Source organism: Morchella sextelata (assembly GCF_020137385.1).
Source record: "Morchella sextelata strain SCLS chromosome Unknown scls_8, whole genome shotgun sequence".
In the NCBI taxonomy this organism is placed as follows: domain Eukaryota; kingdom Fungi; phylum Ascomycota; class Pezizomycetes; order Pezizales; family Morchellaceae; genus Morchella; species Morchella sextelata.
In genome coordinates this window covers 2,010,034-2,034,795 of record NW_025408623.1, presented here as the reverse complement: position 1 = coordinate 2,034,795, position 24,762 = coordinate 2,010,034, and the positions used below count along the sequence as shown (strand labels likewise).

General features: G+C 44.4%; 4 protein-coding genes across 4 annotated transcripts; 1 reads left to right on the top strand and 3 right to left on the bottom strand.

The window, feature by feature from the left end:
- Window positions 1–618: 618 nt before the first annotated feature.
- Window positions 619–1,122, top strand: H6S33_012709 (uncharacterized protein; the record flags this gene model as incomplete). The annotated part of the gene is made up of 1 exon (XM_044844089.1): window positions 619–1,122. A coding segment is annotated over one exon (504 nt), but the record flags the coding sequence as incomplete, so codon positions are not given.
- A 3,882-nt stretch (window positions 1,123–5,004) lies between these two features.
- On the bottom strand, window positions 5,005–5,451 carry H6S33_012708 (uncharacterized protein; the record flags this gene model as incomplete). The annotated part of the gene is made up of 1 exon (XM_044844088.1): window positions 5,005–5,451. The coding sequence occupies one exon, from the start codon at window positions 5,449–5,451 to the stop codon at window positions 5,005–5,007; it is 447 nt and encodes a 148-aa protein (XP_044695357.1).
- Window positions 5,452–13,788: 8,337 nt separating this feature from the next.
- H6S33_012707 (uncharacterized protein) lies at window positions 13,789–14,235 on the bottom strand (the record flags this gene model as incomplete). Its single annotated transcript, XM_044844087.1, has 1 exon — window positions 13,789–14,235. One exon carries the CDS (start codon window positions 14,233–14,235, stop codon window positions 13,789–13,791), a length of 447 nt encoding a protein of 148 aa, XP_044695356.1.
- Window positions 14,236–22,572: 8,337 nt separating this feature from the next.
- H6S33_012706 (uncharacterized protein) lies at window positions 22,573–23,019 on the bottom strand (the record flags this gene model as incomplete). Its single annotated transcript, XM_044844086.1, has 1 exon — window positions 22,573–23,019. The coding sequence occupies one exon, from the start codon at window positions 23,017–23,019 to the stop codon at window positions 22,573–22,575; it is 447 nt and encodes a 148-aa protein (XP_044695355.1).
- Between the last annotated feature and the right edge of the window lie 1,743 nt (window positions 23,020–24,762).

The window sequence follows — 24,762 nt, the reverse complement described above, 5'->3', positions numbered from 1 at the left end:
CTACATGATTCGAAGCCCACAAGCCACATGGGTCAATTCAAAACTGCAGAGCATCTTCGGGCACTGTTCTTTTGCCCAAAGATGGACAATGATATGGGAGAATACGTATGGAGTTGCGATACATGTCAAAGCAATAAAAGCTCCAGTCATGAAAAGCACAGGATACTACCATATTTAGAGGTCCCCAATACTCCTTGCAGCTCCATCTCGATGGACTTTTTCGTTAGTTTGCCAGAATCTGAAGCCTATACCCGTATCGGGGTTATTGTTGAACGCTTTACAAAAATCACCTACTTCATACCGCTCAAGACCGAGGCAACAATCATGGAACTTTCGCATATATTCCTTCAAGAAATATGCCGACTACATGGACTATCCGAAGTATTCATTTCTGATAGGGACTTCAGATTCGAAAGCAAGTTCTGGCATTCATTGATCAAGCTTCTCGGAGTCAACCTTTGTCTGTCTACGGCATATCGTCCTCAAGCTGACAGGTGAACTGAGAGGGTCAATCAAACGCTAGAGCAATATTTCAGAAACTTTTGGTCCTACCAGTAGGACGATTGGGCAGGGTTACTGCCGCTTGCACAGTACGCCTACAAAACGGCAACCCAATAGTCCACTAAAGTATCTCAGTTCTACGCGAACTATGGGTTCGAGCCTGATTCCGATTGGCATTCGCGCAGAAGGAAGCTGGACAATGCCAATGTTTCCAGTACCGTACTAAAGTTCAAGTGGAAAGCTCTTTGGAAAACTATGAGGACTGATATTTTTCAGGCACAGGCCCGGCAGAAGAAATGGTATGACCAGAAGCATATGAAAGCTCCAGAACCTAAAGATGGGGATAAGGTGATGATGGACCGACGCGATATGATTGCCGATCGACCCTCAAGCAAGCTTGACTACAAGAAACTATGTCTCTTTGAGGTTGATGAGAAACTTGTTGTTGCGTTCTACAGTCTGAAGCTTCCCTCTCAATGGAACATTCATGATGTCTTCCAAATATTTCTGCTGGAGTCCTATCAGGGACTGAGATACCCTCAACGCACTGAAGTCTCTCCTACTCCAGATGAGGTCGAAGGAGAATACAGTTACGCTCTCCAAGAAATAGCTAATAGCTGATGGCAACAGGCTGGGCATTAGAAAATGTTTGTAGAGTATCGCATTGTTTGGGAGGGTTATCGTTCGGAAGACTCCTGAGAACCATACAAAATTCTGCAAGGAAGTGCCGACGAGGCCATGAAAGAATTTCATTAAAAATACCCACAAAAACCTCGGAAAATACGGTGAAACTCTAGGGATCCTCAAAACACGGCGTAAATAGCTCTGTATCCCAGAAGAAATCCGGGAACAAAAACCAACTCTCCTGTACCAGGTTTTTCATCAGTCTGACAGAGTTCGGATACAATTTTTTACTGATAACAATGCAAGAAACGATAGAAAACCGAAGCATGAGGAAACCCGCGTAAAAAAGATAAGGGAAAAAGAGAGATTCTTGCTAACATCGAAATCTCCACTAATGGAACGGAAGGTTCTACGACAAGAGTGGAGAATATGTCATTTTCTTTGTTTTTAAAAGGCATTTCATGTTAGAGTTTTCTTTCTCTGATGGAGATAGAAACAGAGATGTAGTTTATACGTAATCACCAATAGAGCTACAGTTTTTCTTCTATGCCAAATCCTAATATTCCAGTAACACTACAGTGGACTCAATACGAGTCTACAATAGAGGGGAGTAATGTAACAAGGCCACTATCAGGCTGTTACAAAAGAATCTATTCCATCAGTGAAGCCATCGACCCAAAGTAACAGCAGCTTGTTCTTCATCGACGCGTGAAGATTAGGGCAGTTAGGCTCCTACCTTTATTGGTATAGAGGACAGTGATCTCAATGAGTAAGAAGTCTTACAAATCAAAAATAGGGGGCCGAGCAAGCCTGGAACAGAAGTACAAAGATGGCTGATAGCACAGGGAACCCAGGATGGGAGTTCCCTACCTAGGGAGTCGAATCTTTCAGGTTTCATATATCTCCAACCGATGCCGAAAGACCATGCTTTAGCACGACAGAAATGATTCTGGCGGTGTCCCGGAGTTAATGGAAAATCTAATTCCAAAAACACGTTTTAATCCCCAACACTAACCTCAGCAGTGTCAAACTGCCGGAATGCTCCTGTTTTGCTCCAGAGTATCTTTGGGGAGTGGGAGTGCGACTCAAGCTACTAAAGCAAAACTTCGGTTTACAAACACCCAAATCGGTTCTAATAAAGTTAGAATAAACAATTATTATCTGGTCGGCTGTTTCCAATAGTTCTTGAGATTCCAACCACAGATTTCTGCAAATTGAATGATTTGACTCAGACAGAAGTTCATCCAAGGTGTCGTAGTTACTCTCCTCTCCCCTGATAGAAAATAGTTGCTGTACCCCTGACTATCAATAGGCAGACTGTCAGTCGGAAAAAGAACTTGAGCAAATGCGCCGTATTCCTATAAGGGACTCAGTGTTCCCGCAGGTTGGCCTCTCATCATCAACGGATCTGTAATAGAGAGAAGACCCCTTAAAGTTATAATTTTCTAGACTTGAGAACGTTCAAACATACAAACTCCCTTTTATTCTTTCTGAACGAGTATCATCAAAACTCGCTCTCTTTATTTACACTATTCGAAAGCAAATCACGGTTGTGCCTCATCATAGCACGTCAGTCACATGTTTTTATCGATCGTCATTGACATGGTCGCATATGCTTCCACCATATTGGGTCTGTCCGTTCGATAGGTCATGACGTCTCTAAAGTTGTCAGACAATCTTTCCGCCAATTCGTCAATCTTGACCCCTTTATTGTAATGCAAGTGGGACATGTTTCTGATGAACTGCAAGTAGCAGGTGGCAAAGTCTCCTTTGCCTTGCCTCAGGGGGACGAGTTGGCGGTGGATGGTACTTTGGGTATTTAGGTCTCTAAATGAGCCTTTCATGTGGGTGACAAAGAAGGTGACGGAGGAAAAGAAGTCAGCAGGATTGGCGTTAACAAGTTGTATTACCTGATCAAGGGCTCTTCCCTCCAAACAGCTGACCGCATGGATAACCTTTGCTGTCCCATTGCGGAACCGATTATGGTTGACTTCGTGCTTCATTCGGAGTTGGGTAACGAATCCGGAGATTTTGGTCCGGATGCCATCAAACTTTTCAGGGAAAGTTTCAGACCCAAAGGTGGAGACAGTGGTTGATGCAGTAGCAGCGAAAATGGGGATAGGAACATTGGGGGCGGAGGTGGTGTGGTCAACATTGAGGTCAAGGTTGACCTGTATTACTTGCTCTTCCAGGTAGCCAATGGTTTTGTGGACGGCAGAGAGCAGTGTACGAGCACTATCCCTCTCGTGTCGGATGCTTTAAAACATAGTAGGGAGGTGGTCAAACAGGGCAGCAGTATTCTATTCGTATTGATGGTTAAACTACTCGATTTTGTTAGATGAGACCCATGTAGGTCGGTTGAGGGTGGACATGGCGTCTGGTGCGGATTACGACGCAACGTAATACTAGGGAGTTGGGTAGCGAGTATTCCGCAGGGTACGGGAGATGGTCATAGGGGCTGGTAGGTTAATGAGCGAGAGGGGTTGGAGAAACTTACAGTAGTTTAGGTCTAGCGGTGGGAAGGTCGGAGAAGTGAGATGGCCTCCTTATAAAGGAAGAGAAAATAGTACTTGAATAGCAATAGCCAGCGTAGATTACCTAAGCCTTTGCGTACCAAAAGAAAGAGAAGAAAAGAGAGAGAAAAAGAATAGAATCGAGGGCAAAGCCCCTTAATATACATAAAGAAAGCTTAGCAATCACAAATCTCAAGTAACTCATACCCTTAAAATCGACGGAAACTTCTAGAAATCCATAGAAGTTTTCTGATCAATTCGACCCTTTGTAACCTACTATATTATTCAATCGATCTATGAAATCGGACAAGGTTTTAGGATCTGAATTGGGTTACACTGAGAACGTTCAAGCAATTGAGTGCTATACTGATCGCCAGTCAGCTCAAATATGACATTCTCAATCAAAAGCATTCATAATCCTAATTCTAAAGGCTTGGGGGAATTTGGGCGCATACTGTTAATAGGTAGGTGAGGTGGAACAGATGTTATCTTGCGGACATCGTCAAATTCCTACCCTTTTACAAAATACAAAATATCAGGATACATGTTATAAAGACTGTTATCAATTAAAACAATGAGTTTTAGAGATAAGTGCTGAATATTGTTCACTCTCAAGTTCAGAATATGAGCATAGATTGTATATATTTCCGAATGGATTGGAAAGCCGCAACCTCGTGTTTTGGGAGAAGATATTTTGCAAACCGTAGTGCAGTATTCAATCTATTCAATATTGATCCAGAACATGGTATACCAATCAAACCATCAAATACATTGAGTATCAATTTCAGTATTTTACTGTGCCAATAAATATTCATACCTTTCAAACCTTCATGAACGATTGTAACAAATGAGAATTTGAATTTCTGATATACTCGCTGTCCTGATACATACCCATCGAAGGATTGTAAATAATACAAAAGGTTTTGTTCGTCAATAACTGTTAAATTTGCTGTTCTGATGAGAATGTATCTAATATGTACCGGAATATAATTCTTCTGAGATTGCTATAATCTGATTGGTGGACAGTGACAGGGGTGTTTTGTAAGCACGACACATCAAATTCGTGTGTTTGGTGCAGTTACCCTGCCCAATTTTGTTCTATTACCCTGCCTATTTTGAGATGGTTACCCTGCCCGATTAGTGCGGTTGCCGTGCCTGCTCTGAGCCGTTACCCTACCTTTTTTGTGCATAACCCTACCTTTTTTGGGCGTTACACTATCTTTTTTGGGCGTTACCCTGCCTGCTCAGGGCCGTTACCCTGCCTATTTTCCTGCCAAGCCCAAACCCTAACCCTGACCTTACCTATGAGACCAGCCCAACCAACGGAACCCTTTATGATTAAATAATAAATATAGCTATTTAGTAGTCAAATATGAGCAGAATAGGCGAGAGAGACGAACAGTAGTTGGCGGGGAGTGCGAAGAGGGAGAGCGAAGACCAGTAAGAGGGGAAGAGGAGGTGCCAGTATGGTGGAGGAACGGTGAAGGGAGCTGGAATATATCAGAGCTGGCACTGGAGCTGGCATTGGAGCTGGCACAGGAGCTGGCATCGAGGCGAACGCCGGAGTAGTCACTCGAGCGGTCACCAGAGCGGACACAAGAGCGGGAAGACGAGCAGGAACATGAGCGGGAACAGGGGTGGGCACAAGAGCGGGCACAGGAGTGAGGGTTAGAGCTGGCACCGGAGCTGGTACCAGAGCGGGTACTGGAGCGGGTACCGGAGCTGCCACCGGAGCGGGCATCAGAGCTGGTACTGGAGCTGGAAGCGAAGCGGGCACTGGAGCTTGCAGAGAAGCGGACACTGGTGCCGGCATGTATCTGAGCTGGCATTGTAGCCGGCATCTAATGGAGCTGGGACTGGAGTGGGCATTAGAGATGGCATTCGGGCGGCTCCAGCTAGAGCTGGCATATATTTGAGCCGACAACGAAGCTGACCCTGGGGCTGACCTTGATTTTAGCTCACACCAGAGCGGGCATTAGAGCTGGCACTGGACCTGGCATTGAAAATCGGAAATAGATCTCCAGAGCTAGATTTAGGCATTTATGTGACATGGCCGGGAAAACAGAACATGAGACGGCAAAGACAAAATTAACTAATTACTGGAGGTGCCTAGATACTACACATAGGTGGGAGAGAAGGGGACCTCGCGGTCGCGAGGTGGTGCACCTCTAGTAAGTATGAACCAATTATTAATGATATCAACCAAGTTCACTGCTAATTACTGATTCGAATATTTTCCTGACAGGTATCGACTCCTATTTAGTATTCAACCATCATACAGAAAGCGTTTCTTATCGGTATACACTTTACTTGCCATTCCGATTTGTATGCATACGTATCAAACGATTGCCAAAAATTCTCACAAATCTTATTTAGTATTCCTGATTTACATTCTGTCACAACAAGTGTGCATACAAATCGAATCATAGCAAACCATACCAACAAATCTCAATTTCAAACTGTGATGCAGTTTCTGTTTTGATTGATATTATACCTCTCAAGCTATCACAAACAGTAGTAACCAATTTCACCATTAGTGTTTGCTTTACATATTGTCCTAGTAGATATGCATATCTATCCAGCGATTCAATATTGCTCAGTAGTGCCTAGAACAATAATCCTATATAACCCGAAGACTGGTAATTGCAACCTTCATGGTTACGTATCGGAATTAGAATGTAGGACAGAATACTGAAGTGACACTTTTCTATCTATTTTTCTTCAGGTCGTTGTTATTCTATTGGTACAAAATACAATGTTCGGTCAAAATGAAATACAGTGTATTTGGTGGTGGTCGAAACCTGGATGTGGGTAGTTAGGGTTAGGAGCGTTGAAAGTTGGTTTGGTTACGTGCACAAAATACAATCTTCTGTCAAAATGAAATACTTGAATGTGTATTTGGTGGTGGTTGGAACCTGGATGTGGGTAGTTAGGGTTACGAGCGTTGAAGTGGGATTTTGGTGAGGGTTAGAGAATACGGTTTTCGGTCAAAATGAAATGCGTGAATCTGTATTACGAGGTGGTTTAAACCTGGCTGTTGGCGGTTAGGGTTACGAGCGTTGCCATCTGGTTCGGTTGGGTGTGCAAAATAGAATTTTCGGCAGAAATGAAATACATAAATCTGTATTTGTTGGTGGTTTGTACCTGGCTGTTGGCGGTTCGGGTTACGAGCGTCGAAGTGGGATTCGCCCAATGCGGTAACCCGGGGTTCAGAATCCGAAATTCGTGTATTTCAACCAACCACAAGATGGGGAAACACGGCATGATTCAGTTTTGAACGCCGTCATGATTGTAGGATAGAGAAGGCACGCTCGGTACGGTGCAGTTGTCGATTGTTGTGAGTGTCGGTGATGGAGTGAACCAGGACGGGTTGCCAAGACTCACAGTGAGTTACCCTACTCAACCGCCCCCAACCACCACCTCCGCCCCCGCAATCACGACCACGACCCCCTGTACGTGCATACCTGATGATGGGAATGGACTCGGGTCATCCTGTTCGACCCATAGCCACGGAGCCCGGAATTGTGGGGCGACGGTTCCCGGGCAACCTCAAAATCCTGTCCGACATTCCACTACTCGACTGCAACAATACACAATATGGAATGTCGGTCATGGATCGTCACTCACATATTGGGTTGCAGGTATTGAAATCCGAATTAGGAATCGATGCGTATTCGATCGTGGTTTGAACCTGTACGTTGCTGCTTAGGTTTACAAGTGTTGCAATCTGGTTCAGTTGGGTATACAAAATACAATTCTCGGTCAAAACAAAATACATAAATCTGTATTTGGTGGTGGTTTAAACCTGGATGCGGGTGGTTAGGGTTACGAGCGTTGAAGTGGGATTTTGGTTAGGGTTAGAGAATACGGTTTTCGGTCAAAATGAAATGCGTGAATCTGTATTACGAGGTGGTTTAAACCTGGCTGTTGGCGGTTAGGGTTACGAGCGTTGCCATCTGGTTCGGTTGGGTGTGCAAAATAGAATTTTCGGCAGAAATGAAATACATAAATCTGTATTTGTTGGTGGTTTGTACCTGGCTGTTGGCGGTTAGGGTTACGAGCGTCGAAGTGGGATTCGCCCAATGCGGTAACCCGGGGTTCAGAATCCGAAATTCGTGTATTTCATCGAACCACAAGATGGGGAAACACGGCATGATTCAGTTTTGAACGCCGTCATGATTGTAGGATAGAGAAGGCACGCTCGGTACGGTGCAGTTGTCGATTGTTGTGAGTGTCGGTGATGGAGTGAACCAGGACGGGTTGCCAAGACTTACAGTGAGTTACCCTACTCAACCGCCCCCAACCACTACCTCCGCCCCCGCAATCACGACCACGACCCCCTGTACGTCCATACCTGATGATGGGAATGGACTCGGGTCATCCTGTTCGACCCATAGCCACGGAGCCCGGAATTGTGGGGCGACGGTTCCCGGGCAACCTCAAAATCCTGTCCGACATTCCACTACTAGAGTTAACCTTAGTTTGGCCTGTAACCCTAGTTAACCCTACCTAACCCTAGGTAACCCTAGTTAACCCCAGTTGACACTAGCTAAACCTTGTTTGGCCTGTAACCCTAGTTAACCCTACCTAACCCTAGCTAACCATAGTTAACCCTAGTTGACACTAGCTAAACCTTGTTTGGCCTGTCACCCCAGTTAACCCTATCTACCCCTAGCACTAGGTTACCCGAGCTAACTATCAACAGCCCCCACCCACTACCTCCACTCCAGATGTCACAATCATGTTGCCTTTTACCTACATACTTGACGATGCTGATGGATTCTATTCGCTTTGCCCAACGTATTGCAACGGAATCGGGAATTGTACGCCCACGGTTCTCGCCCAACCGAAGAATCCTGTCCTGAGTTGCCCTAGCACAATGGTTTCTGTACAACCATCAACCGTTACGATCAAATCTTAACGCCCAAAGTCACCTCAGGTCTGCAAACTCACACCGGTGCTCCTGGACAAAATCCGGCCTCATTCAGCTTCAGACGCTGAGTAATTCTCCTTGGAGGAGGCTGTGGATCACACCTTCGGTAAGACAGTCTACTGAAACCTAACTTTGAGACACGGTGATGTCTTTTAGAAGAAAAGATGCTACATCCCAAATCACCGAGAGCTCAAACCAAAAATCATGAGCGCCCTACATGATTCGAAGCCCACAAGCTACTTGGGTCAATTCAAAACTGCAGAGCATCTTCGGACACTTTTCTTTTGCCCAAAGATGGACAATGATATGGGAGAATACGTATGGAGTTGCGATACATGTCAAAGCAATAAAAGCTCCAGTCATGAAAAGTACAGGATGCTACCACATTTAGAGGTCCCCAATACTCCTTGCAGCTCCATTTCTATGGACTTTTTCGTTAGTTTGCCAGAATCTGAAGCCTATACCCGTATCGCGTTTATTATTAAACGCTTTACAAAAATTACCTACTTCATACTGCTCAAGACCGAGGCAACAATCAAGGAACTTTCGCATATATTCCTTCAAGACATATGGCGACTACATGGACTATCCGAAGTAATCATTTCTGATCGGGACTTCAGACTCGAAAGCAAGTTCTGGCATTCATTGATCAAGCTTCTCGGAGTCAACCTTTGTCTGTCTACGGCATATCGTCCTCAAGCTGACACGTGAATTGAGAGGGTAAATCAAACGCTAGAGCAATATTTCAGAAACTTTTGGTCCTACCAGTAGGACGATTGGGCACGGTTACTGCCGCTTGCACAGTACGCCTACAACACGGCAACCCAATGGTCCACTAAAGTATCTCAGTTCTACGCGAACTATGGGTTCGAGCCTGATTCCGATTGGTATTCGCGCAGAAGGAAGCTGGACAATGCCAATGTTTCCAGTACCGTACTAAAGTTCAAGTGGAAAGCTCTTTGGAAAACTATGAGGACTGATATTTTTCAGGCACAGGCCCGGCAGAAGAAATGGTATGACCAGAAGCATATGAAAGCTCCAGAACCTAAAGATGGGGATAAGGTGATGATGGACCGACGCGATATGATTGCCGATCGACCCTCAAGCAAGCTTGACTACAAGAAACTATGTCTCTTTGAGGTTGATGAGAAACTTGTTGTTGCGTTCTACAGTCTGAAGCTTCCCTCTCAATGGAACATTCATGATGTCTTCCAAATATTTCTGCTGGAGTCCTATCAGGGACTGAGATACCCTCAACGCACTGAAGTCTCTCCTACTCCAGATGAGGTCGAAGGAGAATACAGTTACGCTCTCCAAGAAATAGCTAATAGCTGATGGCAACAGGCTGGGCATTAGAAAATGTTTGTAGAGTATCGCATTGTTTGGGAGGGTTATCGTTCGGAAGACTCCTGAGAACCATACAAAATTCTGCAAGGAAGTGCCGACGAGGCCATGAAAGAATTTCATTAAAAATACCCACAAAAACCTCGGAAAATACGGTGAAACTCTAGGGATCCTCAAAACACGGCGTAAATAGCTCTGTATCCCAGAAGAAATCCGGGAACAAAAACCAACTCTCCTGTACCAGGTTTTTCATCAGTCTGACAGAGTTCGGATACAATTTTTTACTGATAACAATGCAAGAAACGATAGAAAACCGAAGCATGAGGAAACCCGCGTAAAAAAGATAAGGGAAAAAGAGAGATTCTTGCTAACATCGAAATCTCCACTAATGGAACGGAAGGTTCTACGACAAGAGTGGAGAATATGTCATTTTCTTTGTTTTTAAAAGGCATTTCATGTTAGAGTTTTCTTTCTCTGATGGAGATAGAAACAGAGATGTAGTTTATACGTAATCACCAATAGAGCTACAGTTTTTCTTCTATGCCAAATCCTAATATTCCAGTAACACTACAGTGGACTCAATACGAGTCTACAATAGAGGGGAGTAATGTAACAAGGCCACTATCAGGCTGTTACAAAAGAATCTATTCCATCAGTGAAGCCATCGACCCAAAGTAACAGCAGCTTGTTCTTCATCGACGCGTGAAGATTAGGGCAGTTAGGCTCCTACCTTTATTGGTATAGAGGACAGTGATCTCAATGAGTAAGAAGTCTTACAAATCAAAAATAGGGGGCCGAGCAAGCCTGGAACAGAAGTACAAAGATGGCTGATAGCACAGGGAACCCAGGATGGGAGTTCCCTACCTAGGGAGTCGAATCTTTCAGGTTTCATATATCTCCAACCGATGCCGAAAGACCATGCTTTAGCACGACAGAAATGATTCTGGCGGTGTCCCGGAGTTAATGGAAAATCTAATTCCAAAAACACGTTTTAATCCCCAACACTAACCTCAGCAGTGTCAAACTGCCGGAATGCTCCTGTTTTGCTCCAGAGTATCTTTGGGGAGTGGGAGTGCGACTCAAGCTACTAAAGCAAAACTTCGGTTTACAAACACCCAAATCGGTTCTAATAAAGTTAGAATAAACAATTATTATCTGGTCGGCTGTTTCCAATAGTTCTTGAGATTCCAACCACAGATTTCTGCAAATTGAATGATTTGACTCAGACAGAAGTTCATCCAAGGTGTCGTAGTTACTCTCCTCTCCCCTGATAGAAAATAGTTGCTGTACCCCTGACTATCAATAGGCAGACTGTCAGTCGGAAAAAGAACTTGAGCAAATGCGCCGTATTCCTATAAGGGACTCAGTGTTCCCGCAGGTTGGCCTCTCATCATCAACGGATCTGTAATAGAGAGAAGACCCCTTAAAGTTATAATTTTCTAGACTTGAGAACGTTCAAACATACAAACTCCCTTTTATTCTTTCTGAACGAGTATCATCAAAACTCGCTCTCTTTATTTACACTATTCGAAAGCAAATCACGGTTGTGCCTCATCATAGCACGTCAGTCACATGTTTTTATCGATCGTCATTGACATGGTCGCATATGCTTCCACCATATTGGGTCTGTCCGTTCGATAGGTCATGACGTCTCTAAAGTTGTCAGACAATCTTTCCGCCAATTCGTCAATCTTGACCCCTTTATTGTAATGCAAGTGGGACATGTTTCTGATGAACTGCAAGTAGCAGGTGGCAAAGTCTCCTTTGCCTTGCCTCAGGGGGACGAGTTGGCGGTGGATGGTACTTTGGGTATTTAGGTCTCTAAATGAGCCTTTCATGTGGGTGACAAAGAAGGTGACGGAGGAAAAGAAGTCAGCAGGATTGGCGTTAACAAGTTGTATTACCTGATCAAGGGCTCTTCCCTCCAAACAGCTGACCGCATGGATAACCTTTGCTGTCCCATTGCGGAACCGATTATGGTTGACTTCGTGCTTCATTCGGAGTTGGGTAACGAATCCGGAGATTTTGGTCCGGATGCCATCAAACTTTTCAGGGAAAGTTTCAGACCCAAAGGTGGAGACAGTGGTTGATGCAGTAGCAGCGAAAATGGGGATAGGAACATTGGGGGCGGAGGTGGTGTGGTCAACATTGAGGTCAAGGTTGACCTGTATTACTTGCTCTTCCAGGTAGCCAATGGTTTTGTGGACGGCAGAGAGCAGTGTACGAGCACTATCCCTCTCGTGTCGGATGCTTTAAAACATAGTAGGGAGGTGGTCAAACAGGGCAGCAGTATTCTATTCGTATTGATGGTTAAACTACTCGATTTTGTTAGATGAGACCCATGTAGGTCGGTTGAGGGTGGACATGGCGTCTGGTGCGGATTACGACGCAACGTAATACTAGGGAGTTGGGTAGCGAGTATTCCGCAGGGTACGGGAGATGGTCATAGGGGCTGGTAGGTTAATGAGCGAGAGGGGTTGGAGAAACTTACAGTAGTTTAGGTCTAGCGGTGGGAAGGTCGGAGAAGTGAGATGGCCTCCTTATAAAGGAAGAGAAAATAGTACTTGAATAGCAATAGCCAGCGTAGATTACCTAAGCCTTTGCGTACCAAAAGAAAGAGAAGAAAAGAGAGAGAAAAAGAATAGAATCGAGGGCAAAGCCCCTTAATATACATAAAGAAAGCTTAGCAATCACAAATCTCAAGTAACTCATACCCTTAAAATCGACGGAAACTTCTAGAAATCCATAGAAGTTTTCTGATCAATTCGACCCTTTGTAACCTACTATATTATTCAATCGATCTATGAAATCGGACAAGGTTTTAGGATCTGAATTGGGTTACACTGAGAACGTTCAAGCAATTGAGTGCTATACTGATCGCCAGTCAGCTCAAATATGACATTCTCAATCAAAAGCATTCATAATCCTAATTCTAAAGGCTTGGGGGAATTTGGGCGCATACTGTTAATAGGTAGGTGAGGTGGAACAGATGTTATCTTGCGGACATCGTCAAATTCCTACCCTTTTACAAAATACAAAATATCAGGATACATGTTATAAAGACTGTTATCAATTAAAACAATGAGTTTTAGAGATAAGTGCTGAATATTGTTCACTCTCAAGTTCAGAATATGAGCATAGATTGTATATATTTCCGAATGGATTGGAAAGCCGCAACCTCGTGTTTTGGGAGAAGATATTTTGCAAACCGTAGTGCAGTATTCAATCTATTCAATATTGATCCAGAACATGGTATACCAATCAAACCATCAAATACATTGAGTATCAATTTCAGTATTTTACTGTGCCAATAAATATTCATACCTTTCAAACCTTCATGAACGATTGTAACAAATGAGAATTTGAATTTCTGATATACTCGCTGTCCTGATACATACCCATCGAAGGATTGTAAATAATACAAAAGGTTTTGTTCGTCAATAACTGTTAAATTTGCTGTTCTGATGAGAATGTATCTAATATGTACCGGAATATAATTCTTCTGAGATTGCTATAATCTGATTGGTGGACAGTGACAGGGGTGTTTTGTAAGCACGACACATCAAATTCGTGTGTTTGGTGCAGTTACCCTGCCCGATTTTGTTCTATTACCCTGCCTATTTTGAGATGGTTACCCTACCCGATTAGTGCGGTTGCCGTGCCTGCTCTGAGCCGTTACCCTACCTTTTTTGTGCATAACCCTACCTTTTTTGGGCGTTACACTATCTTTTTTGGGCGTTACCCTGCCTGCTCAGGGCCGTTACCCTGCCTATTTTCCTGCCAAGCCCAAACCCTAACCCTGACCTTACCTATGAGACCAGCCCAACCAACGGAACCCTTTATGATTAAATAATAAATATAGCTATTTAGTAGTCAAATATGAGCAGAATAGGCGAGAGAGACGAACAGTAGTTGGCGGGGAGTGCGAAGAGGGAGAGCGAAGACCAGTAAGAGGGGAAGAGGAGGTGCCAGTATGGTGGAGGAACGGTGAAGGGAGCTGGAATATATCAGAGCTGGCACTGGAGCTGGCATTGGAGCTGGCACAGGAGCTGGCATCGAGGCGAACGCCGGAGTAGTCACTCGAGCGGTCACCAGAGCGGACACAAGAGCGGGAAGACGAGCAGGAACATGAGCGGGAACAGGGGTGGGCACAAGAGCGGGCACAGGAGTGAGGGTTAGAGCTGGCACCGGAGCTGGTACCAGAGCGGGTACTGGAGCGGGTACCGGAGCTGCCACCGGAGCGGGCATCAGAGCTGGTACTGGAGCTGGAAGCGAAGCGGGCACTGGAGCTTGCAGAGAAGCGGACACTGGTGCCGGCATGTATCTGAGCTGGCATTGTAGCCGGCATCTAATGGAGCTGGGACTGGAGTGGGCATTAGAGATGGCATTCGGGCGGCTCCAGCTAGAGCTGGCATATATTTGAGCCGACAACGAAGCTGACCCTGGGGCTGACCTTGATTTTAGCTCACACCAGAGCGGGCATTAGAGCTGGCACTGGACCTGGCATTGAAAATCGGAAATAGATCTCCAGAGCTAGATTTAGGCATTTATGTGACATGGCCGGGAAAACAGAACATGAGACGGCAAAGACAAAATTAACTAATTACTGGAGGTGCCTAGATACTACACATAGGTGGGAGAGAAGGGGACCTCGCGGTCGCGAGGTGGTGCACCTCTAGTAAGTATGAACCAATTATTAATGATATCAACCAAGTTCACTGCTAATTACTGATTCGAATATTTTCCTGACAGGTATCGACTCCTATTTAGTATTCAACCATCATACAGAAAGCGTTTCTTATCGGTATACACTTTACTTGCCATTCCGATTTGTATGCATACGTATCAAACGATTGCCAAAAATTCTCACAAATCTTATTTAGTATTCCTGATTTACATTCTGTCACAACAAGTGTGCATACAAATCGAATCATAGCAAACCATACCAACAAATCTCAATTTCAAACTGTGATGCAGTTTCTGTTTTGATTGATATTATACCTCTCAAGCTATCACAAACAGTAGTAACCAATTTCACCATTAGTGTTTGCTTTACATATTGTCCTAGTAGATATGCATATCTATCCAGCGATTCAATATTGCTCAGTAGTGCCTAGAACAATAATCCTATATAACCCGAAGACTGGTAATTGCAACCTTCATGGTTACGTATCGGAATTAGAATGTAGGACAGAATACTGAAGTGACACTTTTCTATCTATTTTTCTTCAGGTCGTTGTTATTCTATTGGTACAAAATACAATGTTCGGTCAAAATGAAATACAGTGTATTTGGTGGTGGTCGAAACCTGGATGTGGGTAGTTAGGGTTAGGAGCGTTGAAAGTTGGTTTGGTTACGTGCACAAAATACAATCTTCTGTCAAAATGAAATACTTGAATGTGTATTTGGTGGTGGTTGGAACCTGGATGTGGGTAGTTAGGGTTACGAGCGTTGAAGTGGGATTTTGGTGAGGGTTAGAGAATACGGTTTTCGGTCAAAATGAAATGCGTGAATCTGTATTATGAGGTGGTTTAAACCTGGCTGTTGGCGGTTAGGGTTACGAGCGTTGCCATCTGGTTCGGTTGGGTGTGCAAAATAGAATTTTCGGCAGAAATGAAATACATAAATCTGTATTTGTTGGTGGTTTGTACCTGGCTGTTGGCGGTTCGGGTTACGAGCGTCGAAGTGGGATTCGCCCAATGCGGTAACCCGGGGTTCAGAATCCGAAATTCGTGTATTTCAACCAACCACAAGATGGGGAAACACGGCATGATTCAGTTTTGAACGCCGTCATGATTGTAGGATAGAGAAGGCACGCTCGGTACGGTGCAGTTGTCGATTGTTGTGAGTGTCGGTGATGGAGTGAACCAGGACGGGTTGCCAAGACTCACAGTGAGTTACCCTACTCAACCGCCCCCAACCACCACCTCCGCCCCCGCAATCACGACCACGACCCCCTGTACGTGCATACCTGATGATGGGAATGGACTCGGGTCATCCTGTTCGACCCATAGCCACGGAGCCCGGAATTGTGGGGCGACGGTTCCCGGGCAACCTCAAAATCCTGTCCGACATTCCACTACTCGACTGCAACAATACACAATATGGAATGTCGGTCATGGATCGTCACTCACATATTGGGTTGCAGGTATTGAAATCCGAATTAGGAATCGATGCGTATTCGATCGTGGTTTGAACCTGTACGTTGCTGCTTAGGTTTACAAGTGTTGCAATCTGGTTCAGTTGGGTATACAAAATACAATTCTCGGTCAAAACAAAATACATAAATCTGTATTTGGTGGTGGTTTAAACCTGGATGCGGGTGGTTAGGGTTACGAGCGTTGAAGTGGGATTTTGGTTAGGGTTAGAGAATACGGTTTTCGGTCAAAATGAAATGCGTGAATCTGTATTACGAGGTGGTTTAAACCTGGCTGTTGGCGGTTAGGGTTACGAGCGTTGCCATCTGGTTCGGTTGGGTGTGCAAAATAGAATTTTCGGCAGAAATGAAATACATAAATCTGTATTTGTTGGTGGTTTGTACCTGGCTGTTGGCGGTTAGGGTTACGAGCGTCGAAGTGGGATTCGCCCAATGCGGTAACCCGGGGTTCAGAATCCGAAATTCGTGTATTTCATCGAACCACAAGATGGGGAAACACGGCATGATTCAGTTTTGAACGCCGTCATGATTGTAGGATAGAGAAGGCACGCTCGGTACGGTGCAGTTGTCGATTGTTGTGAGTGTCGGTGATGGAGTGAACCAGGACGGGTTGCCAAGACTTACAGTGAGTTACCCTACTCAACCGCCCCCAACCACTACCTCCGCCCCCGCAATCACGACCACGACCCCCTGTACGTCCATACCTGATGATGGGAATGGACTCGGGTCATCCTGTTCGACCCATAGCCACGGAGCCCGGAATTGTGGGGCGACGGTTCCCGGGCAACCTCAAAATCCTGTCCGACATTCCACTACTAGAGTTAACCTTAGTTTGGCCTGTAACCCTAGTTAACCCTACCTAACCCTAGGTAACCCTAGTTAACCCCAGTTGACACTAGCTAAACCTTGTTTGGCCTGTAACCCTAGTTAACCCTACCTAACCCTAGCTAACCATAGTTAACCCTAGTTGACACTAGCTAAACCTTGTTTGGCCTGTCACCCCAGTTAACCCTATCTACCCCTAGCACTAGGTTACCCGAGCTAACTATCAACAGCCCCCACCCACTACCTCCACTCCAGATGTCACAATCATGTTGCCTTTTACCTACATACTTGACGATGCTGATGGATTCTATTCGCTTTGCCCAACGTATTGCAACGGAATCGGGAATTGTACGCCCACGGTTCTCGCCCAACCGAAGAATCCTGTCCTGAGTTGCCCTAGCACAATGGTTTCTGTACAACCATCAACCGTTACGATCAAATCTTAACGCCCAAAGTCACCTCAGGTCTGCAAACTCACACCGGTGCTCCTGGACAAAATCCGGCCTCATTCAGCTTCAGACGCTGAGTAATTCTCCTTGGAGGAGGCTGTGGATCACACCTTCGGTAAGACAGTCTACTGAAACCTAACTTTGAGACACGGTGATGTCTTTTAGAAGAAAAGATGCTACATCCCAAATCACCGAGAGCTCAAACCAAAAATCATGAGCGCCCTACATGATTCGAAGCCCACAAGCTACTTGGGTCAATTCAAAACTGCAGAGCATCTTCGGACACTTTTCTTTTGCCCAAAGATGGACAATGATATGGGAGAATACGTATGGAGTTGCGATACATGTCAAAGCAATAAAAGCTCCAGTCATGAAAAGTACAGGATGCTACCACATTTAGAGGTCCCCAATACTCCTTGCAGCTCCATTTCTATGGACTTTTTCGTTAGTTTGCCAGAATCTGAAGCCTATACCCGTATCGCGTTTATTATTAAACGCTTTACAAAAATTACCTACTTCATACTGCTCAAGACCGAGGCAACAATCAAGGAACTTTCGCATATATTCCTTCAAGACATATGGCGACTACATGGACTATCCGAAGTAATCATTTCTGATCGGGACTTCAGACTCGAAAGCAAGTTCTGGCATTCATTGATCAAGCTTCTCGGAGTCAACCTTTGTCTGTCTACGGCATATCGTCCTCAAGCTGACACGTGAATTGAGAGGGTAAATCAAACGCTAGAGCAATATTTCAGAAACTTTTGGTCCTACCAGTAGGACGATTGGGCACGGTTACTGCCGCTTGCACAGTACGCCTACAACACGGCAACCCAATGGTCCACTAAAGTATCTCAGTTCTACGCGAACTATGGGTTCGAGCCTGATTCCGATTGGTATTCGCGCAGAAGGAAGCTGGACAATGCCAATGTTTCCAGTACCGTACTAAAGTTCAAGTGGAAAGCTCTTTGGAAAACTATGAGGACTGATATTTTTCAGGCACAGGCCCGGCAGAAGAAATGGTATGACCAGAAGCATATGAAAGCTCCAGAACCTAAAGATGGGGATAAGGTGATGATGGACCGACGCGATATGATTGCCGATCGACCCTCAAGCAAGCTTGACTACAAGAAACTATGTCTCTTTGAGGTTGATGAGAAACTTGTTGTTGCGTTCTACAGTCTGAAGCTTCCCTCTCAATGGAACATTCATGATGTCTTCCAAATATTTCTGCTGGAGTCCTATCAGGGACTGAGATACCCTCAACGCACTGAAGTCTCTCCTACTCCAGATGAGGTCGAAGGAGAATACAGTTACGCTCTCCAAGAAATAGCTAATAGCTGATGGCAACAGGCTGGGCATTAGAAAATGTTTGTAGAGTATCGCATTGTTTGGGAGGGTTATCGTTCGGAAGACTCCTGAGAACCATACAAAATTCTGCAAGGAAGTGCCGACGAGGCCATGAAAGAATTTCATTAAAAATACCCACAAAAACCTCGGAAAATACGGTGAAACTCTAGGGATCCTCAAAACACGGCGTAAATAGCTCTGTATCCCAGAAGAAATCCGGGAACAAAAACCAACTCTCCTGTACCAGGTTTTTCATCAGTCTGACAGAGTTCGGATACAATTTTTTACTGATAACAATGCAAGAAACGATAGAAAACCGAAGCATGAGGAAACCCGCGTAAAAAAGATAAGGGAAAAAGAGAGATTCTTGCTAACATCGAAATCTCCACTAATGGAACGGAAGGTTCTACGACAAGAGTGGAGAATATGTCATTTTCTTTGTTTTTAAAAGGCATTTCATGTTAGAGTTTTCTTTCTCTGATGGAGATAGAAACAGAGATGTAGTTTATACGTAATCACCAATAGAGCTACAGTTTTTCTTCTATGCCAAATCCTAATATTCCAGTAACACTACAGTGGACTCAATACGAGTCTACAATAGAGGGGAGTAATGTAACAAGGCCACTATCAGGCTGTTACAAAAGAATCTATTCCATCAGTGAAGCCATCGACCCAAAGTAACAGCAGCTTGTTCTTCATCGACACTTGAAGATTAGGGCAGTTAGGCTCCTACCTTTATTGGTATAGAGGACAGTGATCTCAATGAGTAAGAAGTCTTACAAATCAAAAATAGGGGGCCGAGCAAGCCTGGAACAGAAGTACAAAGATGGCTGATAGCACAGGGAACCCAGGATGGGAGTTCCCTACCTAGGGAGTCGAATCTTTCAGGTTTCATATATCTCCAACCGATGCCGAAAGACCATGCTTTAGCACGACAGAAATGATTCTGGCGGTGTCCCGGAGTTAATGGAAAATCTAATTCCAAAAACACGTTTTAATCCCCAACACTAACCTCCGCAGTGTCAAACTGCCGGAATGCTCCTGTTTTGCTCCAGAGTATCTTTGGGGAGTGGGAGTGCGACTCAAGCTACTAAAGCAAAACTTCGGTTTACAAACACCCAAATCGGTTCTAATAAAGTTAGAATAAACAATTATTATCTGGTCGGCTGTTTCCAATAGTTCTTGAGATTCCAACCACAGATTTCTGCAAATTGAATGATTTGACTCAGACAGAAGTTCATCCAAGGTGTCGTAGTTACTCTCCTCTCCCCTGATAGAAAATAGTTGCTGTACCCCTGACTATCAATAGGCAGACTGTCAGTCGGAAAAAGAACTTGAGCAAATGCGCCGTATTCCTATAAGGGACTCAGTGTTCCCGCAGGTTGGCCTCTCATCATCAACGGATCTGTAATAGAGAGAAGACCCCTTAAAGTTATAATTTTCTAGACTTGAGAACGTTCAAACATACAAACTCCCTTTTCTTCTTTCTGAACGAGTATCACCAAAACTCGCTCTCTTTATTTACACTATTCGAAAGCAAATCACGGTTGTGCCTCATCGTAGCATGTCAGTCACATGTTTTTATCGATCGTCACTGACATGGTCGCATATGCTTCCACCATATTGGGTCTGTCCGTTCGATAGGTCATGACGTCTCTAAAGTTGTCAGACAATCTTTCCGCCAATTCGTCAATCTTGACCCCTTTATTGTAATGCAAGTGGGACACGTTTCTAATGAACTGCGAGTAGTAGGTGGCAAAGTCTCCTTTGCCTTGCCTCAGGGGGACGAGTTGGCGGTGGATGGTACTTTGGGTGTTTAGGTCTCTAAATGAGCCTTTCATGTGGGCGACAAAGAAGGTGACGGAGGAAAAGAAGTCAGCAGGATTGGCGTTAACAAGTTGTATTACCTGATCAAGAGCTCTTCCCTCCAAACAGCTGACCGCATGGATAACCTTTGCTGTCCCATTGCGGAACCGATTATGGTTGACTTCGTGCTTCATTCGGAGTTGGGTAACGAATCCGGAGATTTTGGTCCGGATGCCATCAAACTTTTCAGGGAAAGTTTCAGACCCAAAGGTGGAGACAGTGGTTGATGCAGTAGCAGCGAAAATGGGGATAGGAACATTGGGGGCGGAGGTGGTGTGGTCAACATTGAGGTCAAGGTTGACCTGTATTACTTGCTCTTCCAGGTAGCCAATGGTTTTGTGGACGGCAGAGAGCAGTGTACGAGCACTATCCCTCTCGTGTCGGATGCTTTAAAACATAGTAGGGAGGTGGTCAAACAGGGCAGCAGTATTCTATTCGTATTGATGGTTAAACTACTCGATTTTGTTAGATGAGACCCATGTAGGTCGGTTGAGGGTGGACATGGCGTCTGGTGCGGATTACGACGCAACGTAATACTAGGGAGTTGGGTAGCGAGTATTCCGCAGGGTACGGGAGATGGTCATAGGGGCTGGTAGGTTAATGAGCGAGAGGGGTTGGAGAAACTTACAGTAGTTTAGGTCTAGCGGTGTTAAGGTCGGACAAGTGAGATGGCCTCCTTATAAAGGAAGAGAAAATAGTACTTGAATAGCAATAGCCAGCGTAGATTACCTAAGCCTTTGCGTACCAAAAGAATGAGAAGAAAAGAGAGGGAAAAAGAATAGAATCGAGGGCAAAGCCTCTTAATATACATAAAGAAACCTTAGCAATCACAAATCTCAAGTAACTCATACCCTTAAAATCGACGGAAACTTCTAGAAATCCATAGAAGTTTTCTGATCAATTCGACCCTTTGTAACCTACTATATTATTCAATCGATCTATGAAATCGGACAAGGTTTTAGGATCTGAATTGGGTTACACTGAGAACGTTCAAGCAATTGAGTGCTATACTGATCGCCAGTCAGCTCAAATATGACATTCTCAATCAAAAGCATTCATAATCCTAATTCTAAAGGCTTGGGGGAATTTGGGCGCATACTGTTAATAGGTAGGTGAGGTGGAACAGATGTTATCTTGCGGACATCGTCAAATTCCTACCCTTTTACAAAATACAAAATATCAGGATACATGTTATAAAGACTGTTATCAATTAAAACAATGAGTTTTAGAGATAAGTGCTGAATATTGTTCACTCTCAAGTTCAGAATATGAGGATAGATTGTATATATTTCCGAATGGATTGGAAAGCCGCAACCTCGTGTTTTGGGAGAAGATATTTTGCAAACCGTAGTGCAGTATTCAATCTATTCAATATTGATCCAGAACATGGTATACCAATCAAGTCATCAAATGCATTGAGTATCAATTTCAGTATTTTACTGTACAAATAAATATTCATAGCTTTCAAACCTTCATGAACGATTGTAACAAATAAGAATTTGAATTTCTGATACACTCGCTGTCCTGATATATACCCATCAAAGGATTGTAAATAATACAAAAGGTTTTGTTTGTCAATAACTGTTAAATTTGCTGTTCTGATAAGAATGTATCTAATATGTACCGGAATATAATTCTTCTGAGATTGCTATAATCTGATTGGTGGACAGTGACAGGGGTGTTTTGTAAGCACGACACATCAAATTCGTGTGTTTGGTGCAGTTACCCTGCCCGATTTTGTTCTATTACCCTGCCTATTTTGAGATGGTTACCCTACCCGATTAGTGCGGTTGCCGTGCCTGCTCTGAGCCGTTACCCTACCTTTTTTGTGCATAACCCTACCTTTTTTGGGCGTTACACTATCTTTTTTGGGCGTTACCCTGCCTGCTCAGGGCCGTTACCCTGCCTATTTTCCTGCCAAGCCCAAACCCTAACCCTGACCTTACCTATGAGACCAGCCCAACCAACGGAACCCTTTATGATTAAATAATAAATATAGCTATTTAGTAGTCAAATATGAGCAGAATAGGCGAGAGAGACGAACAGTAGTTGGCGGGGAGTGCGAAGAGGGAGAGCGAAGACCAGTAAGAGGGGAAGAGGAGGTGCCAGTATGGTGGAGGAACGGTGAAGGGAGCTGGAATATATCAGAGCTGGCACTGGAGCTGGCATTGGAGCTGGCACAGGAGCTGGCATCGAGGCGAACGCCGGAGTAGTCACTCGAGCGGTCACCAGAGCGGACACAAGAGCGGGAAGACGAGCAGGAACATGAGCGGGAACAGGGGTGGGCACAAGAGCGGGCACAGGAGTGAGGGTTAGAGCTGGCACCGGAGCTGGTACCAGAGCGGGTACTGGAGCGGGTACCGGAGCTGCCACCGGAGCGGGCATCAGAGCTGGTACTGGAGCTGGAAGCGAAGCGGGCACTGGAGCTTGCAGAGAAGCGGACACTGGTGCCGGCATGTATCTGAGCTGGCATTGTAGCCGGCATCTAATGGAGCTGGGACTGGAGTGGGCATTAGAGATGGCATTCGGGCGGCTCCAGCTAGAGCTGGCATATATTTGAGCCGACAACGAAGCTGACACTGGGGCTGACCTTGATTTTAGCTCACACCAGAGCGGGCATTAGAGCTGGCACTGGACCTGGCATTGAAAATCGGAAATAGATCTCCAGAGCTAGATTTAGGCATTTATGTGACATGGCCGGGAAAACAGAACATGAGACGGCAAAGACAAAATTAACTAATTACTGGAGGTGCCTAGATACTACACATAGGTGGGAGAGAAGGGGACCTCGCGGTCGCGAGGTGGTGCACCTCTAGTAAGTATGAACCAATTATTAATGATATCAACCAAGTTCACTGCTAATTACTGATTCGAATATTTTCCTGACAGGTATCGACTCCTATATGTATTCAACCATCATACAGAAAGCTTTTCTTATCGGTATACACTTTACTTGCCATTCCGATTTGTATGCATACGTATCAAACGATTGCCAAAAATTCTCACAAATCTTATTTAGTATTCCTGATTTACATTCTGTCACAACAAGTGTGCATACAAATCGAATCATAGCAAACCATACCAACAAATCTCAATTTCAAACTGTGATGCAGTTTCTGTTTTGATTGATATTATACCTCTCAAGCTGTCACAAACAGTAGTAACCAATTTCACCATTAGTGTTTGTTTACATATTGTCCTAGTAGATATGCATATCTATCCAGCGATTCAATATTGCTCCGTAGTGTCTAGAATAATAATACTATATAACCCGAAGACTGGTAATTGCAACCTTCATGGTTACGTATCGGAATTAGAATGTAGGACAGAATACTGAAGTGACACTTTTCTATCTATTTTTCTCCAGGTCGTTGTTATTCTATTGGTACAAAATTCAATTTTTGGTCAAAATGTAACAGATCAATGTGTATTTGCTGGTGGTTAAAACCTGGATGTGGGTAGTTAGGGTTACGAGCATTGAAGTGGGATTTTGGTTAGGGTTAGAGAATACGGTTTTCGGTCAAAATGAAATGCATGAATCTGTATTACGAGGTGGTTTAAACCTGGCTGTTGGCGGTTAGGGTTACGACCGTTGAAAGTTAGTTTGCTTACGTGTACAAAATACAATGTTCGGTCAAAATGAAACACTTGAATGTGTATTTGGTGGTGGTTGGAACCTGGATGTGGGTAGTTAGGGTTACGAGCGTTGAAGTGGGATTTTGGTGAGGGTTAGAGAATACGGTTTTCGGTCAAAATGAAATGCATGAATCTGTATTACGAGGTGGTTTAAACCTGGCTGTTGGCGGTTAGGGTTACGAGCGTTGAAAGTTGGTTTGCTTACGTGTACAAAATACAATGTTCGGTCAAAATGAAACACTTGAATGTGTATTTGGTGGTGGTTGGAACCTGGATGTGGGTAGTTAGGGTTACGAGCGTTGAAGTGGGATTTTGGTGAGGGTTAGAGAATACGGTTTTCGGTCAAAATGAAATGCATGAATCTGTATTACGAGGTGGTTTAAACCTGGCTGTTGGCGGTTAGGGTTACGAACGCTGCCATCTGGTTCGGTTAGGTGTGCAAAATAGAATTTTCGGCAGAAATGAAATAAATAAATCTGTATTTGGTGGTGGTTTGTACCTGGCTGTTGGCGGTTAGGGTTACGAGCGTCGAAGTGGTATTCGCCCAATGCGGTAACCCGGGGT